Source organism: Trachemys scripta, chromosome 1, assembly GCF_013100865.1.
Source record: "Trachemys scripta elegans isolate TJP31775 chromosome 1, CAS_Tse_1.0, whole genome shotgun sequence".
Taxonomy (NCBI): Eukaryota; Metazoa; Chordata; order Testudines; family Emydidae; genus Trachemys; species Trachemys scripta.
The window spans coordinates 299,074,634-299,093,728 of record NC_048298.1 but is presented as its reverse complement, the minus strand read 5'-3'; the positions used below and the strand labels follow the sequence as shown (position 1 = coordinate 299,093,728).

Genomic DNA, 19,095 nt, shown 5'->3' with positions numbered 1-19,095 from the left:
AGGCCTATGGAGCCACCCTGAAAGGAGTTCAGACCACACAAGAAAGGGCCCTCTGTAACCATCACATCTTATTCAGTGACTTTGACAAAAAACAGTTTTGATTACCCAGTCAAGGGTCACAAACCAGCCCCTTCTCTGAATCTCATGCTGTGAGAAACCACCCTCCACCCACCTTTCTAGAATCATCTCTATCATTTCTTGCCTGCCCCGGAGTGCATTGTAAGTGTAAGACAAATGGATCCTGGAGGTGGTTTCAGCAGGATATACTCTGTTCTAGTCTGTTCTGTTCCCTCCAGTCACCTCCTGTTCCCTGTCCCTCTTCCAGGGAGGTCCAATCTCTCCTTCTTGGGGGCAATTGAGCCAGTTCCCCCAGAATTCACTGGAAGAGGATTCTATTCCAGGCACTTCCTGGTCCCCAAAAAGAAAGGGAGCTGGAGACTGATCCTAGCAACAATAATGCCATCCTTGGATCCCAGGGACTGGTTTGTTGCCCTCGATCTCCAGAACATGTATTTTCATGTACCTATGCCCCTGTCCCACAGACTCTTCCTGTGCTCTGTCATTGATACAGATCACTACCAGTACTGGGACTCTTTGCCTTTCAGCTGCCTCAAGGGTCTTTTCCAAATTACTCTCCATTGTCATGGCCAAACCTGTGCCACTGGGTATTAACCAACTTTCTCCACCTAAATGACTGGCTCCTCAAGGGCCGCTCACTTCCCGACATCAGCCACCAACAAGGCCTTTGCCGTCTTTCACTTTGTTTGAACCAAGACAAGTCCACCCTATCCCCGGTATACCACATAGAGTTTATTGGAGCTGCTCTAGACTCCTCAACTGCCAAAGCCTACCTGCCAGCAGACAGGTTTGTCACAATGGCCAGACTCATTACCACACTGCAACAGAATCCTCAGTCCACAGTATAGACATGCCTCTAGCTATTAGGCCACATGTTGGCCTGCACATTTGTGATGCCTCATGGACAGTTGCACCTCGATTGCATTCAGGCATGACTAAGGATGGCTTATACCCCCAAGAGAAACTGCCTCATCAAACAGCTCACCTTACCTTCGGAAGTACTTGTCTTCTTAACCCAGTGGAAGGACCCTTGCAAGTGCAGGGGTCCCCTTTACATGACCACTACCATTGAGGTCATCCATGTGGATGCCTCCCTACTAGGCTGGTTTGCTCAACGCTTGGACTCCACAGCCCAGAGAAAATGGACTCTCCAGGAGTCATCTCTCCATAGCAATATCATCTAACTCATGGCAGTTCACTATGTGTGGCAGCACTTCCTCCACAGCATCGAAGACCATTCAATCAAGGTGATGCTGAGCAACAGGACAGCAGTGTACTATACAGACTGCCAAGGGGGAGCAAGATCCCAGTCCATATGCACAGAAGCCATGAAGCTTTGGAACTGGTGCATCTCCTGCCTCACAGACATCTCAGTGGTCTCCCTAGTGGGCCTGCAGAACACCATAGTGGACTCCCTCAGCTGGCACTTCCTCCAGGACCACAAGTGGGAACTCAATGTCTCGGTCTTCCAGAACATCTGGCAGTCTTGGGGACTTTTCTCGAGGTAGATCTTTTTGCAACACTCTCCAATGAGAAATGCCATCACTTTTTTGCTCAAAGTGAGGGAGAGGAGTGTCACAACTCCCTGGGGGATGTCCTCATCTTCACCTAACATCACACACACCTTTATTTCTACCTCCAACACCTCTAATACAAGCTGAAACAAGATCACGCTGTAGTGATGCTCATACCTCTGGCCTGTCCATGCCAAGTTTGGTTCCAGGACCTGCTTTACCTTTTCCTTCAGATGACTTTCCACCTCCCTCTGGCAGCAGATCTCTTGACTCAGAGCTCAGGGGCCATAACCCACCCCAGGCTGGCCGCTCTTCACTTCCAAAGTCTGGCTGCTAGATGGTTCTCGGGCATAGAACTCGACTATTCTCTGGAAGTTTAATCTGTGCTCCTGGGCAGTAGTAAACCACCTTCAAAAGTGGAAATGTTTCCAGGTCTGGTGTACCCAATATCTGTATTCCTCTAGATGCTCTCCTCTCTAACAGCTCTTAACAAACTGGAGAAATGGCCTGAAATAAATAGGATGAAATTCCATAAGGACAAAGGCAAAGGGGGGGCTGTGTCGGGCCCCAGGCCTCCACGGGGGCGGGGAGGGGGCATTGGCCCCAGGCTTCTGCAGGGGGGCAGGAGCAGGCTTGGGAGCCAGGGGAGAAACTGCACCCCAGCATGAGCCAGCAGAGTGGAGAGGGTTGGGGCCGGGTCGCTCCACTTCCTGCCGCCTGCTGAGTGCAGGGCAGGCCCGATCCTGCACTCATGGGGCGGTGGGAAGTGGAGCGACCCAGACCCAGCCTGCTCCACTCTGCTCCCCTGGCTCCCGGACTTGGGGGTCAGGGAGGACCGCCCCCAGCACTCGCCAGCGGCACGGAGCGGGCTGGGGCCGGGTCACTCCACTTACCACCGCTGGTGAGTGCAGGACGCCCAACTCCTGCTGCAGTCCTCAGGGGAAAAGCTGGAGTGGGGGCGGGGCTGGGGCGGAGCAGGGGTGGGAAGAGGCGGGACTGGGGCAGAGCAGGGTGGGGCCATGGGGAAGAGGCGCAGCAGGGGCTGGAGCAGCACACAGCTGCGTAGGGCACCAGGAAATTTGGGGCACCAAATTTCCTGGTGCCCTACGCAGCTGCGTACTTTCCATGTGGGTAGGGACGGCCCTGACTACTGATCTGATCCAGCATGGCAGTTCCTGTTCAATGGTAGGATTACAAGAAACCCAGATTTGAGAATAGTCACTCCAGGAGCTTGTGGAATTCTGGTGCAGCAGGGACGTGGCACTCCTTTCTACAAGGAGGTTGGATGCACATAACAGGAACACCTCCTACTGGTTGGAACGCAGCATCGTGTAGGTGCTCACTTTGCCTGCTGAGCTATAGTATGAATGAATGTCGTATTTGTGAATAACTGTAAACGAGCAGTTTGTTAGAAGGGGAAGGAAATGAAGGAGTGAGAACACTTAGTCTGAACCAGGTTTTGATTAATCTACAGCTAAAATGCTTTGGAAACTTGTGACCAGAAAATAAAATAAACACATGAAAACACACTGTCTGTTTGCTTTCCAGTAATATGTTTTGTTATAGCCTTAGGAACTTTTCCTTTATGAGATAAACAATTTCACTTTACTTTGTGATGCACATAGAACAGGGGAGGCCAAACCATGGCTCGCAAGCCGCATGCGGCTCTTTGCGGAGCACCCACCCACCTTCTCTGCCTACCAGACTGGGAGAGGGGAGCTGGGGGCTTCTGCCCTGCGATGGGGTGGTGAGGCTAGGGGCTTCCACCAGGAATGACTGGTGCCTGCCAAGAAGGTGGGGGGGATGACACAATTTAAAGATTCAGCCCCCCCACCCCCAGCCTGAATCATCCCCCGCCTTACCCTCAGTGGCCCCTCCCTGTGGTTCCCAGCTGTTAGCTCTGTGTGGAGAGGCAGCTGCAACTGGGAACTGCAGGGAGGGGCCACTTCTTTAGTTTCACGGGGAGAGGCAGCAACTCTTCCTGCAGCTCCCAGCTGTTTGTTGCTGCCTCTCCCCATGGCTGCAGCTACCAGCTTGCTGGTTCAAGCAGCTGCCATGCAGGGAGTGGGCCCTGCAGTATCATGTGACCAAGCAGGGCCAGCAAACCCTGGCAAAAAATCAGGGGGTGGGGGGTACGACATAGTACGCCCTCCGCCCCATGTGTCGCCTCTGGCTTCTGCCCAGCAGGGAGAGAGCTCTCGGTGCTTCAGCCCTGTGGGGCACGCCTTCTAGGGCTTGGGGCTTCAGCCCCAGCAGGCACCTCCCCTGGGGCTGAAGCCCCCAGACCTCCCTCCCCACAGGGCTGAAGCCTTGAGCTCTAGCAGGCATGCCCCGGGCCTCAAACTTCTGAAGATTGTCATATGTCTATGTAAGATTAGACTGAGTCTGACCACCCCGACAAGGAAGAAAAGAGAGGTTTTGCAGTCATCTCAAGTCGATTCTTATCAAAAGCTATGTGGTTCAAAGTAATGCTAGCCCAGGTAATGATCAGATGTGCACTTCATGCTCACTTATCTATACTTTATGCTTTAATTAAATAATTTCCTGTTGATATCTATGTATTCTGTTACCATTTCTAGGAAAATAATACTTTAAAACATAAAAATATGGCGTGAAATTGGAATTGATGACAGTTGGGAACAAATAGTACTGGCTTCAACCAGTTCATAGCAGAAGTAGATACTCAAGCGTCCCGCCACAGTTCTAACAAGGTGTCATGTTTCTGACATACAACATCCTTCCAGTTCTACTTCAGAGTCTGCCATGAATATAGGCTGTCAATCAGTCTGAATCAAACGGAGATTGTTGTAACGTGGACAAATGAGGAATAATGTAGGAGACCACTAAATTAATTTCTTTTAAACTTTTTTTTATTGCGACCTCATCCACATGTATAAAGATGACAGAATAGTGAATTTGCCCTATGCATCATCATGTTCCATAAACATCTGGCCGATGCATCCTAAAGCTATCTGTATGTTTAAAAATGATCTTTTTAAAAAAAATGTATTGACCATGTTCTGTGAAAAACAAAATTGTGTTCCAAAATGAACAAGACTGTAATATTTAAAAATATAAGCCCAGATGCTGCCCCATTCTGGTTGAGAAAAGGGAATGGAATCTTGTCCTATATTCCCTGCTAAGGATCCCCCTGGCATGTGGTGGGAGTCATTATCAAGCATAGAACTGTCATTGGCTCATCCTATGCGACCGTTCCTTTTAGCCATTGGTACAGAGGGTGGGGTGCAAGCATGGCTGGAGCGTTGTGTGCTCTGGCTATCCTCAGATGACAGACAGTCCTTTGGGGACTATTGCTAGCTGGCATATTCTGCACCAGAGCTAGGCAGAGAATCAAGGAGCTGTAATCAGCTCTCTGACAGCTCCTCATCTCAGCTGCATGGAAGAGAAACTCAGTACAGTAGAGTATCCAACCCATTTACTGTGTAATGTGTAAATTGTAATTCTTCAGTCTAGAGGCAGAATGGGGGAAACAGAGGAATTGCTTTATCAGACCAGTAGTCCATCTAATTGTGTATCCTGTCTCTGGTTGTAACCAGTATCAGGTGCTTTAGAGGAACAGTCAGGAATGGACAATTATGGAATAAGTTTGTCCATAGGGGAGATTTCTCCCTGGCCATGGTTGATTTGTGCCCCAAGGCATGAGGATTTATAAATCCTTTTTAAAATTGCTTTTCCTATCTAATGCAACTTTAGGTGGTCTCATAATCCATACATTGTCTCATCCATTTTTTAAATGTCAATCCTACTGAGCTTTTGGTCTCAGAAGTATATTGTGGCAGTGATATTTGCATAATTGTTTCAGTTCTTGAAAGACTTAAACTGTCTTTTTATTACTATTATTTATTAAATGGAAGTCATTAAAAAGAAGTTACAGAAGCAGTATGCTCCTTGAAGACCAAGACTATGTACTCTTTTAGGTGCTGTACCCACTCAGATATCAAAAAGCTGTGTGAACAATAGTTTCCAGATGCAACTTTATACTATTGGAGCCTTCCCAAGCAGAAGAGGTGTTCAAGCAAGGAGGTTTCTCTGCAGAGTGGAAAACAAAAGCAGATAAACCTCTTTCATGAGTTTCTGTGCTGCTGTTTGATATTAGGCTTGTTGCTACATTGTTTGATTGGCCTCTTGATATTGGGAACTAACAAAACAGTATCCAGAATGGGCAGAGGATTCATATATTGATCAACACTGGTAATCAGCAGGAACAAGAAAAAGCTACATGAGAGTACATAAAAAGAACAGGAGTACTTGTGGCACCTGAGAAACTAACACATTTATTTGAGCATACGTTATTTGAGGGTACATAGTTTATAAAGAATGAATCATCCTCACAAGCAAGAACATGGTACTTCAGCAGCAGTTTGTAATTCTATTGCTAAATGTGAATTCTCTGGCCAGTTCCACAGCTGCCTATCTGGAGAAACTTCTGAGCACTGTGTCCAGTGTAATAGTAATTGTTATTCAATATCGTTGGACAAACATTCACTTCCTCCCATGGGGATGGTTTCTTTCGAACTTGCTGTTATTGTATGAAGAAGGAATGTATGCAATTGTGTTTGCAAAGGAAAGACGTTTGTACTTGAGCAATGAATGTGATAAGAACTATTTTGTTTCACAGAATATTCAGAAAAGGTTCTGCTTCCTAACTTGTGATGCTGCCAGTTACCTTGGCGACAACCTACGAGGAATAGGCTCAAAGTTTGTGAGCTCTTCTCAGATGCTAACTTCCTGTTCAGAATGCCCCACTCTTTTCGTAGATGCTGAAACAGTGAGTATATTCCGGTAGAGGATAATAACTAGCATGTCCAGCTTGTGTTGTGTAAAAGAGGCTAGGGTGGCAAGTTTTGGGAGATTTTTCTTGTTTAAGTTGTCTAGTAGTTTGGAGACAGATGTTGGGGCCTTGGAGAGACCCCCTGATTATTCCACCTTTGGTCTGCTGAAGAATATACTTATCAAGGGGCACCTGCCCTCTTGGATTCCTACACATATACCTCCTAATTATAGTGCTTTTTTTCCCCATTGTCAACCAAACTTCCATTGCATTTTCATACTCTTTTATTAGAGATTAATAATGCTGGCAAGTGGTTCTTTAAACGAGATGTGTTCAAGAATCTGTGTCTCAAGATGAACAAAGGATATAATTGCCTGTAAGTTTTACCAATATAACTGTGTCAATTAGGGATATGATTTTATTTTTTAACAAGATATTTATAAGAGTAGAAGCCCTTGTGTGAACACAGCTATCCCAATATAAAGGTGAGTTCTATTGGCATAGTTATTCTCCTTCTTGTACAGGAATAGCTATGCTGGTATAAAGCACTTTATGCCAATATAACTGCATCTACACTCGGGGGGGGGGAGGGGTGGATGGTTGTACCACTTTAACTATAATATAATGTAGTTAAAGTGGTACAACTTTCTAATGTAGACAAGTCCTTAGAAACCAAGTTCAGCTCACTAGTTGTAGACTATTTACAATGACAGGAGGATGAGGGTGACCAAACTTGGAAGAAGTTCAGATTCATCTGTTTACCAGACAGTTCAGCAAAGTTTATCCGAAACCTACATTCCTAGTGAGCTGGTGGTGTTGATGTTGCAATGTGGTGACACAATGATTGGCAATGCAAACATCTGAACCTCACTCAGAATGTTCTTGGGTTGTCAGGCTTAGATTTCTACACAAACTATTTGTAAAGCCTTATTGGAGAATACTGGAAATATCCAGCTTCTTTTGTTGGAAGTGATTTTGTTTTCTTCAGTCAAAATTGTGCTTATAATAAGGTTGCGAGTTTGTAGTTTGAAGAGATTGTAGAGCAGAATCTTGCTAGTTCACACTTTGATGAAACCCAAATCCACATATTCACAGTTTGCATTATGTTTTGGATTAGTAATGATAATAATGATGATAATAACTAGGGGGTCATAACTAAGAGTTCATAACTAAGCAACACTTAGTTGCTTTTGTAGACCAAAAGAATTGCACACACCAGAGGGCTACTTGTATTCCTCCATTTCCCCACTCCACCCTCAAGCTCCCATGTGCCATTCTCCCGTCTCTTCTTTTTCAGGGACTTCTTGCACACGCCCTGTGCCAGGGTCTCTGCATGCTTTCCCATTGCCCCCTCTTCCCCATCTCAGGGTACCCACTGTCCCCCATACACCCCTTTTCCTTCTTCTGCCCATACTAGGATTCCCATTTCTCCCCCCATGCCAGAGGCTTTTCATGTGCTTCCCATTCTCCCCACACAGAGGTTCCCCACCCTGCCTGTAGTTGTATGTGATTAATAATTAAGCAATCCATTTGCAAACATCTAAAAGATAATAAGGTGATAAATAACAGTGAGCATAGATTTGTCAAGAACAAATCTTGTCAAACCAACCTGATAGCTTTCTTTGATGGGGTAACAAGCCTTGTGGATGGGGGGAAGCGGTAGATGTGGTATATCTTGACTTTAGTAAGGCTTTTGATACTGTCTCGCACAATCTTCTCATAAACAAACTAGGGAAATACAACCTAGATGAAGCTACTATAAGGTGGGTGCCTTACTGGTTGGAAAATCATTCCCAGAGAGTAGTTCTCAGTGGTTCACAGTCATGCTGGAAGGGCATAACAAGTGGGGTCCTGCAGGGATCAGTTCTGGGTCCGATTCTGTTCAATATCTTCATCAATTATTTAGATAATGGCATTGCGAGTACACTTATAAAGTTTGTGGACGATACCAAGCTGGGAGGTGTTGCAAGTGCTTTGGAGGTTAGGATTACAATTCAAAATGATCTGGACAAACTGGAGAAATGGTCTGAAGTAAACAGGATGAAATTCAATAAGGACAAATGCAAAGTACTCCACTTAGGAAGGAACAATCAGTTGTACACATACAAAATGGGAAATGACTGCCTACGAAGGAGTACTGCAGAAAGGGATCTGGGGGTCATAGTGGATCACAAGCTAAATATGAGCCAACAAAAAAAGCAAACATCATTCTGGGATGTATTAGTAGGAGTATTGTAAGCAAGACACGAGAAGTAATTCTTCCGCTCTACTCCCCACTGATTAGGCCTCAACTGGAGTATTGTGTCCAGTTCTGGGCGCCACATTTCAGGAAAGATGAGGACAAATTGGAGAAAGTCCAGAGAAGAATAACAAAAATGATTAAAGGTCTAGAAAACCTGACCTATGAGGGAAGATTGAAAAAATTGGGTTTGTTTAGTCTGGAGAAGAGAAGACTGAGAGGGGACTTGATAACGGTTTTCAAGTATGTAAAATGGTGTTACAAGGAGGAGGGGAAAAAATTGTTGTTCTTAACCTTTGAGGATAGGACAAGAAGCAATGGGCTTAAATTGCAGCAAGGGAGGTTTAGGTTGGACATTAGGAAAAAATTCCTAACTGTCAGAGTGGTGAAGCACTGGAATAAATTGCCTAGGGACGTTGTGGAATCTCCATCATTGGAGATTGTTAAGAGCAGGTTGGACATGTCGGGGATGGTGTAGATAATACTTAGTTCTGGCTTGAGTGCAGGGAACTGGACTAGATGACCTCTCGAGGTCCCTTCCAATTCTATGATTCTATGTGCCCCCATTTCCTTTATGCCAGGGCGCTGCATATGCCCCTTCCATGCTCTCCCCCCCATTCTTTCCCATGCCAGGAGCTCTGTGTGTGCCCATTATTCCCCTTCTTCCTTTTTTCTTTGTTCTCAGGGCTGCTCTTCACTAGAAAGTTAGGTCAATGCAGCAACATTGGCTCAGGATGTGAAAAAGTCACACCCTTGAGAGACATAGTTAAGCTAAGCCCAGTGTAGACAGCACTAGGTCAATGGAAGAATTCTTTTGTCTATCTAGCTACTGCCTCTCAGACAGGCTGTTTTACTACAGCAATGGAAGAACCCCTTCCAGCGCTATCATAAGGGTCTATACTACAGCGCTACAGTGGTGCAGCTGCTGCATTTCTAGTGTACACATAGACTCAGGGTGTCAGCTGCTTGAAACTGTATTGGGAGGATGGGCAGAACTAAAATGAGGGGTATTGTTATAATGGAAGGTGCTAATGACTGCCTCAACCAGTTCTCAGATCTAGAGACAATTTCAGAGGTGTTTAAAGCTGTTAGCTCAGCTAACCAGATGCCATGGGCTCCGTGTATTCTCCATTTTCCTTTTTCAGTTTTCCGATTTTCACTGAAATCATGACGGTTTTGCCCATTGATACCTAAAACATTCCCCGAAATTTTGGATTTGATCAGATGCAGTATTCAAAAATTATTGTATTGCATCCAAACAGAGAAATGCCATCAAGTTGACTAAGGCCTTGCAATCTTGGCCAATAATACTTAGCTCTTATATAGCACTTTTCATCTGTAGATCTCAAAGCACTTTACAAAGGAGGCTGGTTTCATTATCCCCATTTTACAGATAGGAAAACTGAGGGAGTTGCCCAGAGTCACCCAGAAGGCCAGTGGTAGAGCCAGAAATAGAACCCAGATCTCCTGAGTACCAGTCCAGTGCTCTCTCCTATTTTAACTAAGGGTATGTATACACTGCACAGTTAATCAAGTAGATTGGTGCATAGGTCTGATCACATAGGTTAACCTAGCCTGTGTGCAAGCATTTCTGTTTCTGCACTTGCTTGTGTGCATCTGGGACACATCCCATGATTCTTTGTGCTGAGAAGCTCTAGGTTTCTTTCTCAGTCAATTTAGGGAGAACTTGTCTGTCCTTTGGGGAAAATTGTAGAAAGGTCACTGAATTACTGTCAGCACCTGAGTGATTTAGCCTCCATCCTTACTGCAAAGTGGGTGGGTTCCAGCCCGAATTGAAGTGGAGGCCGTTTTCTAACCCCCAGCCTGGTAAGCTAGCCTCCAAACTCAAGTCAGAGAATTATTATTATTTTTTTGTATGGATGGTAGAAAGACTAAGGCTAGCACGCATGTAAGATCCAGGTTAACTGTGCAACGTAGACATACGCTCAAGTGGAAACTAGCCAGGTTCTATAGATATGTTGGAAAGAATAGGGAGATTGTTATTTGGAAAGCACCATCTTATACACATTGATTCCATCAGTACATTGTCATGCTGTGAAGCAAGGCTTCTCTCGTGGTGCTGCTCTGGACAGGGCAAAGTAGTTGGAGTATCATGTATTTCAGTTGGATAAAAAAGAGTGAAGAAGCCACCAGCAGGTGGCTTTTGAAGAGGCCAACCGATTTTAGTGGGGCAGGCTTTCAGAATGGCCTTCTTTTTGCTGCTTTGCTGTTCAGTATGGGGCTCTTGGGAAAGCCAACAGTGCCTGTGCACTCCCTCAGCTGCCCTACATGCCTCAGTGATTGAAGTTGACAAACAGCCAACATTGTGTGCATTGCCAGGTTGGCATGGAACACTTCATAACATTTGAGTCATCTCTTCCTCTTCTAGCTCTATATCTGAAAGACAAGAGGAGGGGGCAGAGCTGGCTCTAGCCACGTTGAGACATCAGGCAACACAATATGCTCAGCAGCTTCATTTGAGTTCAGTGTAATATGGGTTGTATGATACAGTCTGGCTCTACGAAATGAGACAACCTTTCTAATTTCTTGTGACTGTCCATCTTTTATCAGTTAGCCATAGGTAGATGTTCTGTGGTGGCAGTGTGATCTTGCACATTTTATATAAAGCTGCAAGCTAGAAATGTCTGAACTGTAATCTGGGTCTGCTCTGACTCACTGCTGTAGCCTCTGAAAAGTTATTAATTTCTGTGCATCTGTTTCTGTATCTGTAAAAATGTGTATACTGTTACTTACCTCACAGGAGACTTGTGAAGATTAACTGGTTAATATTTGTACAGCACTTTGTGTATTTATTTGGGAAGGTCAGCTCTGTAGCATTTTGAGCTGAAGCCCAGAGTACAAATGTGTTTCCTGAGATTTTAGTAGTAAGAGCTAAGGTGGCTGTCTCAGCTCCAGTAGCCCCTGAACATGCACTGCAGATGGAATCAAGCTCTGAAAGTCAAAAGAAAATGCTAGTTATTCCAGAAACCCTTACTGGCTGCCAGAACCATTAGCAAGATGGCTTGTGTTTTCAGTTTTAATTCCAGTTGGAGCAGGAACCTGTACATCCAGCAGTGTTAGTAGAGTTTTAGCATGGGATTGAGACTGGCAACGGGTAAACTTTAAAGTGCCTTTTTGCAGTGCATACCATAGCTTCTACTTTACAAATATGTTTCTTCTTTAATAGTAAAATTTACTGGCCTATTTTTTATTTTAATGTTTCCAGCTTCTCTCTTGTGGACTTCTTGAAAAGCTAAAATTCAGTGTTCTAGAACTACAGGAGTATTTGGACACATACAACAACAGGAAAGAAGCAACTCTCTCAGTAAGTGAGATTTCTATGCTTTATTGCCCTGTGTATTCAAATATTAAAACGTTTTGATCTCAAATCTGTTTAAATTAATAGTAGTATAACATTTTGTAGGTCAATATTGTATCTAGAATTTGGATCCATAAATGTCTTCTCTCTCTTTTTTTGGAAGATATGGTAATTGATACAACAAGAATTAAAAGAATGGCTCTTTATAGAGCTTAATTTCAAATGTGTGTGCATTCTCTAGTCTGTCAAGCTCCTCCTCTCTATTAATTAGTAATTCATGTATTAATTTGTTTTGTTTATACAATAGAAACACTATTAGAAATCAGAACTCTAGCTTTTTAACTCAACCCACTAATGCAAAATGTGTTGGGCTGTATGAATGAAGAGCTTAATTGAAAAACTTGAGTTAATATGTTTTCAAGACATCATATTGTGAGACTAAAATACTTTCTTACCCGTCTTTAAATCTAGCCAGAGCTAATACCTCACTTTTTTTCTCTGAAAACAGTGGCTTGCAAACTGCAAAGCAACGTTTGCTGGGGGTTCACAAGATGGAGTTATTACTTGTCAGCCAGGGGACTCTGAAGAAAAGGTAATAAGGAGCTATTTTACTTTCCTGTCAAGTGACATTTATGCATTGTTTCTTGATGCCAAAAGAAGCTGGTGCCTTTCCCTCTTGTGTCCCTTTGCAGAGCTTGTACGCAATACCAGTTCTTGCACTCATGAGTCTGTTGTTGCTGTTGGCACAGGCCTGCCCAAACTGGATGGAGAATGGGTGGGGATATAGCTCTGTCCTCCCACTCTGCACCAGCAAGCAGAGCTGGCCCCTGATCAGGGCAAATGGATGTTGCCCTGTAACAGCAGTGACGTTCCTACAGCATAATGTCTCTGGGAGTTCCTTCTGGTGCACTTTATTTCCAGAGCACCTTCAGTGTTGCCAGTGGCTTTGCAACCACAATCTGGCCCATTGTATGTAGACTTTTTGCATTTGAGCTTTAATACCTGAAATATTAAGCCTTTCACTGTTAAGTTATTGGCTGAAATCCAGCTGATGTTAGTAGTAACAAAATATTTACCATCAAAGGACTTTTCAGTGGTCTGTGAAGTATTAATGCTGTGGAAAAACACTTATGCGAAACAATGTTTCATGCATTGCAATTGAAACAAAAGATTCCTGTATATGCTATGAAGTGATTGCCATAAAGCAGTCAGTCTTCCTGGTTCTTTGCTATTTTAACTATACAGAACAATTGGTATCTCAAACACCATTGTGTGGGAAGTGTTGGAAAATGTTATTCTTTCTTTTCTAATGGCAAATATTGTATATGTTCATGGCAGAGCAAGTGCTAGACAATTTAGATGTCTTCAAGTCACCAGGGCCTGATGAAATACATCCTAGAATATTCAAGGAGCTGATTGAGGAGATATCTGAGCCATTAGCGATTATCTTCGAAAAGTCATGGACAACGGGAGAGATTCCAGAGGACTGGAAATGGGCAAATATAGTTCGTAGTTATAAGGGGCTCTCAGTCAAGCTGGAAGGGCATATTGAGTGGGGTCCCACAGGGATCAGTTCTGGGTCCAGTTCTTCTTCAATATCTTCATCAATGATTTAGATAATGGCATTGAGAGTACACTTATAAAGTCTGTGGTTGAAGCTGGGAGGGGTTGCAAGTGCTTTGGAGGCTAGGATTACAATTCAAAATGATCTGGAGAACTGGTCTGAAGTAAATAGGATAAAACTCAATAAGGACAAATACAAAGTATGCCACTTAGGAAGGAATAATCAGTTGCACACATACAAAATGGGAAATGACTGCCTAGGAAGGAGTACTGGAGAAAGGGATCTGGGGATCATAATGGATCACAAGCTAAATATGAGTCAACAGTGTAACACAGTTGTAAAAAAAGCAAACGTGATTTTGATTTGTATTAGCAGGAGTGTTGTAAGCCAGACACAAGAAGTAACTCTTCCATTCTACTCCGAGCTGTTTAGGCCTCAACTGGAATATTGTGTCCAGTTCTGGGTGCCACTGTAACACCGACAGACCCTGGTTGTCAGCGGGGGGGGGTTCGAACCAGGGACCTCTGGAGCTTAGTGTATGAGCCTCTACTGCATGAGCTAAACACCAACTGCCTGTTAACTAAGGCTATAGAGGAGACTCATTTAACTCTCTCCCTTAGTGGTCTTGGTGCCACTAGATGGGACAGAACACCACACCCAGAAGGAGTATGGGTTACGTATTTCCTCTAGCTGAGGAAGCACGTCCCGAGCTTCAGTGTCTTCCCAGTTGAAATCCTGGATGAGCCCCTATTTGTAACACTGACAGACCCTGGTCATCAGCAGGCGGAATCGAACCTGGGACCTCTGGAGCTAAGTGCATGAGCTAAAAGCCAACTGGCTTTTGGCTAAGGCTGTAGAGCAGACTCACTTAACTCTCTTAGTCATCTCGGTGCCACTAGATGGGACAGAACACCACACCCAGAAGGTGTGTGGGTTACACCACATTTCAGGAAAGATGTGGCCAGAATGGAGAAAGTCCAGAGAAGAGCAACAAAAATGATTAAAGGTCCAGAAAATGTGACCTATGAGGGAAGATTGAAAAAATTGGGTTTGTTTAGTCTGGAGAAGAGAAAACTGAGAGGGGACATAACAGTACATAAAAGGTTATTACAAGGAGGATGGAGAAAAATTGTTCTCTTTAACCTCTGAGAATAGAACAAGAAGCAATGGGCTTAAATTGCAGCAAGAAGGTTTAGGTTGGACATTAGGAAAAAATTCCTAACTGTCAGGGTAGTTAAGCATTGTAATAAATTGCCTAGGGATGTTGTAGAATCTCCATCATTGAAGATTTTTAAGAACTGGTTAGACAAACACCTGTCAGGGATGGTCTGGATAATATTTAGTGCTGGCTTAAGTGCAGGGGACTGGACTACAAGACCTCTTGAGGTCCTTTCCAGTCTTACTATTCTGTGATTTGAAGGGTTTTGACTCACAGACCAGATATTCTGACAGGCACCTAGAGAAGCATGATGTCCTGTTCCAGTCCTCAAAAGATAGAGACAGACAGACAGACAGAAAAGAAGGAGCAGTAACGAACACACTTAAGAAATGACATCTGGAGGCAGAAGAAAGAAGAAACATGACATTCCCTCTTTCCTTGTCTTTGTGTATGCAAAAAAGGACAATAACCTTTTCAGAACTACACACCTGAAGTTTTAGCCATATTTTCCTCTAACATGTTTTCTCTACTTGTTCATTATCTCTCCTCTCCCATTCTCTCCCTTTTTTTCTGGTTCATTTTCTTTCTTCCCTTTTTTTTTCTGATCATCCTTTGTTCCTCTTCCTCTGTTTGCCAGAAGCTGGGAATGCGCGACAGGTGATGGATCACTTAATAATTACCTGTTCTGTTCATTCCCTCTGGGGCACCTGGCATTGGCCACTGTCGGAAGACAGGATACTGGGCTCAGTGGATCTTTTGTCTGACCCAGTATGGCCGTTCTTATGTTTCTTGCTTCATTTTTTCCTTCTTCTTTGTACTTCGCTTTCTGTTCCTGCTCTCCCTTGCTTTTTATGCACATGCTTTTGTGAACATATGGGAAGGGAGAGCAAATTCTACAGCTATTGCTTCCCCTCTCACCTCCCTCTCCCCCTAGTGTATTTTGGCTGCCTTGACATTTTTAGCATCAAAGCCCATGGACCAGTGCCAGCACAAGTACATGCACACATTGGGAAAGCTGCTCACATACCTGACAATGCTTGGGTTGCATTTTACAAGCCCTGATGTAGTGACACATGGTCATGTTGTGAATGGGCTGTGTGCAAAACTAAGTAAAAGATCACAGAATCGTAGACTTTAAGGTCAGAAGGGTCCATTATGATCATCTAGTCTGACCTCCTGCACAACGCAGGCCACAGAATCTCACCCACCCACTCTTGTATCAAACCTATGTTTGAGCCATTGAAGTCCTCAAATCATGGTTTAAAGACTTCAAGGTGCAGAGAATCTTCCAGCAAGTGACCCGTGCCCCACACTGCAGAGGAAGGCGAAAAACCCCCAGGGCCTCTGCCAATCTACCCTGGAGGAAAATTCCTTCCCTACCCCAAATATGGCCATCAGCTAAACCCTGAGCATGTGGGCAAGACTCACCAGCCAGACACCCAGGAAAGAATTCTCTGTAGTTACTCAGATCCCATCCCATCTCACATCCCATCACAGGCCATTAGGCATATTTACCACTAATAGTCAAACACCAATTAATTGCCAAAATTAGGCTATCCCATTATACCATTCCCTCCATAAACTTATCAAGCTTAGTCTTGAAGCCAGATCTGTCTTTTGCCCCCACTGCTCCCCTTGGAAGGCTGTTCCAGAACTTCACTCCTCTGATGGTTAGAAACCTTCGTCTAATTTCAAGTCTAAACTTCCTGATGGCCAGTTTATATCCATTTGTTGGATGGATATGGGAAAAGATTCCTTACTGCTTTTATAAATACAATTCAAATACGAGATAAAATTTGTGTGGAGGTTTAATGACTGGAATCTGTTTAATCGTTATCTTCCCACTGTACTAGAACAGAAACCAAACAGTAGCTTAAAAAGTTGCTGATGCACTGCTGTTTTTAAAGCTTCCTCGTCCTCACCCATCCCTGCTTTCATAATTGTAATTCTCAGTCCCATTTTACAACATCTTGTTCATTATTTTAAAAGGAAATAAAGCAGAAGGAATAGAGAGAACACTGAATGATCCACAAAGGGGATTAAAATATGAATCGGGTACATAGAATCTGCATAAGATACTAAATGGCCTAAACACATCTAAAAATATGAATGTCATATTACAGTTGTGTTGTGTTTGTCTTTAATAAGGTGTTCTCTATTTCAGAGTAAATGTGTGTGTTTTGTGAAAAAAGGGTTAGTATACAAACTACTTGTTGGTCAGAATGAAAAGAAGTGTTTCTCGCTGCTGCAGGAATCCCTATTCTCTTCCCAGCAATGTTCCCTCAACACAAAATGTATTATTCCTGGGAGTTCACAAGACGGTAGGACTTTTGATCGACAGATTCATAAGTTTCGCTTCTCCCCTCCCATTCACTTGTCCATATGAAACAGTCCTTCTCACCAAAAGGCCTTTCTTCTCCAACACTTTCCATTCTATTTACTCACCAAAAGTAGAATGGGAGGAAGACTTCAGGGAAGCATGTGCTGAGAAAGTGTCATTGGGAAGGGAAAAATAACTCCTACAATGGTGAGTAATTTTTTCCATGCCTTTCTTCTGCGCTTCACCCTGAGTATGAAATGATAGTTCCACACAAGCACAGAATGAAGAAGATGGGGATATGCCAAAGAATAAAATAATTGTTGGTAAAAGAAAGGCCCTCCATCTTGCAGAGGAAACAGTAGCATAGGTGCCAACTTCTCCTGGCGCCGGTGGTTGCTCGACCCCTCCCCCCACCCCGACTCTACCCCTGCCCCGGCCCTATTCTAACTCCTTCCCCAACGTCCCCACCCCAACTCCGTCCCCTCCCAGCCCCTATTGGACCCCTTCCCCAAATCCCTGCCCCGGCCCCGCCTCCTCCCCTAAGCGTGCCGCATTCCCACTCCTCCCCCCTCCCTCCCATAGCTTGTTATGCTGCGAAACAGCTTTTCACGGCAGCAAGTGCTGGGAGGAGAAGCAGGGATGCGGTGCGCTCAGGGGAGGAGGCAGAGGTGAGCTGGGGCAGGGAGCTGCTGCACCCACCAATTTTTCCTCATGGGTGCTCCAGCCCTGGAGCACCCACAGAGTCGGTGCCTATGAGCAGTACTTAAACTCTTTAATGCCATTTAAAGATAATACACAGGTCCTAGAATGCTGCTTGGCACATGAACTCCCTCTTCTGACCTTCGAACAGCCCCTCAACGCTGCCAAGCTCATCATCAAAAGCAAGTTCCCCACAGACTAGGACACACCAACTCAAAGAAGCACCAGCCCCTGCCAGAACAACAGTTGCAAACCCTGCAGACGTATCTCCACTGCTACGATGATCAATACTACACATAACACACCTTTCAAGATTCACAAGTCCTACACATGCTTATCACAACATGTGATGCACCTCATCCAGTGCATTGAATGCCCCAATAACAACTATGTGGGTAAAACCAGTCATTTTACAAGGTGTGATTCCTACTTGATGTCAATTTGATTTAATTCCTACTGGATTAGCCACAGAAGGCTCCCTGATAAAGTTGGATTAGGAAGATCTGGAATCAAGTCTCAGTTGCAGTAAAGTTGAGCACTCACAGCAACTCCTGAAGCTAAACTAGGAACTCTGTTAATGATGTAAGTCCTCTATACCGTCTGACTACAAATGGGAAAATGCAGCCTTTAAACATGGAGTTGAATTGGCTCCTGCACCCAGCTCCTGGAAATACATAGCTATCCAAAATACAGCTACCGGCTGAGCACAGTTTCTACTGCCTTCAAATCCAACAGTTACTTTGGGATATATTAGCACATGTTCTATCTCTCTCATACTTTCCAAGGCTTGCAGCACAACATTTGAAAACAGTAGAACCAATGCTGAGGACTAGAACACCCAAACATCATCCACTTGCTGCTGAATGCCCCAGCTCCTGTGGGACTCTCCTGTGTCAATGAATGGCTAAGAATTGTATTACCTTTAAAGTGTCTGTCTAGTCTGGAGTCAGATTAGCACCTTCAGAGTAATGGGGTGACTCCCATCTCTTTTTAGGACCTATAAGTACTTCCTTAAAATCACAAGAAGGCTTACCGGCATCAGACTACTTCTTTGCCATCTTTCTACCCTATTTTAATGGCCCCAGTTCTGATCTTGTTAAAACTGAAAAACTACTCTTCTCCTGAAAAAAAGATAAATAAAAATTTTGCTGGAGTACAGTAACTTTCTTATTTTTTCTTTCTTAGACCTATTTGAAAAATATAGGTAACATTCATCCCTACAGGGTTTTTACCATGCAGGCTTGTCAACTAATCTCTATCCTCTCTCACACACACACCAAGAAGATTTAGACTGGAACCTGAGAGACCTTTGAATGCTAAAGTCATTGTGCCTGAACAGTTAAATGGCAGGGGAAGGCAAATGAGTTCTCAATCAAATACTGATTACCCTCTCAACTTCCAAGGAATATTA

General features: G+C 44.2%; 1 protein-coding gene across 1 annotated transcript in view; it reads left to right on the top strand.

Annotated features, from left to right (window-relative positions):
• The window catches only part of FRY (FRY microtubule binding protein), a 305,106-nt gene that overhangs the window by 276,336 nt on the left and 9,675 nt on the right, over nt 1-19,095 (top strand). Inside the window, exons 49-51 of the mRNA XM_034778453.1 lie at nt 6,232-6,381; nt 11,850-11,948; nt 12,451-12,534. Coding sequence (XP_034634344.1) covers nt 6,232-6,381; nt 11,850-11,948; nt 12,451-12,534 — 333 coding nt within the window. The remainder of the gene's footprint in view (nt 1-6,231; nt 6,382-11,849; nt 11,949-12,450; nt 12,535-19,095) is intronic.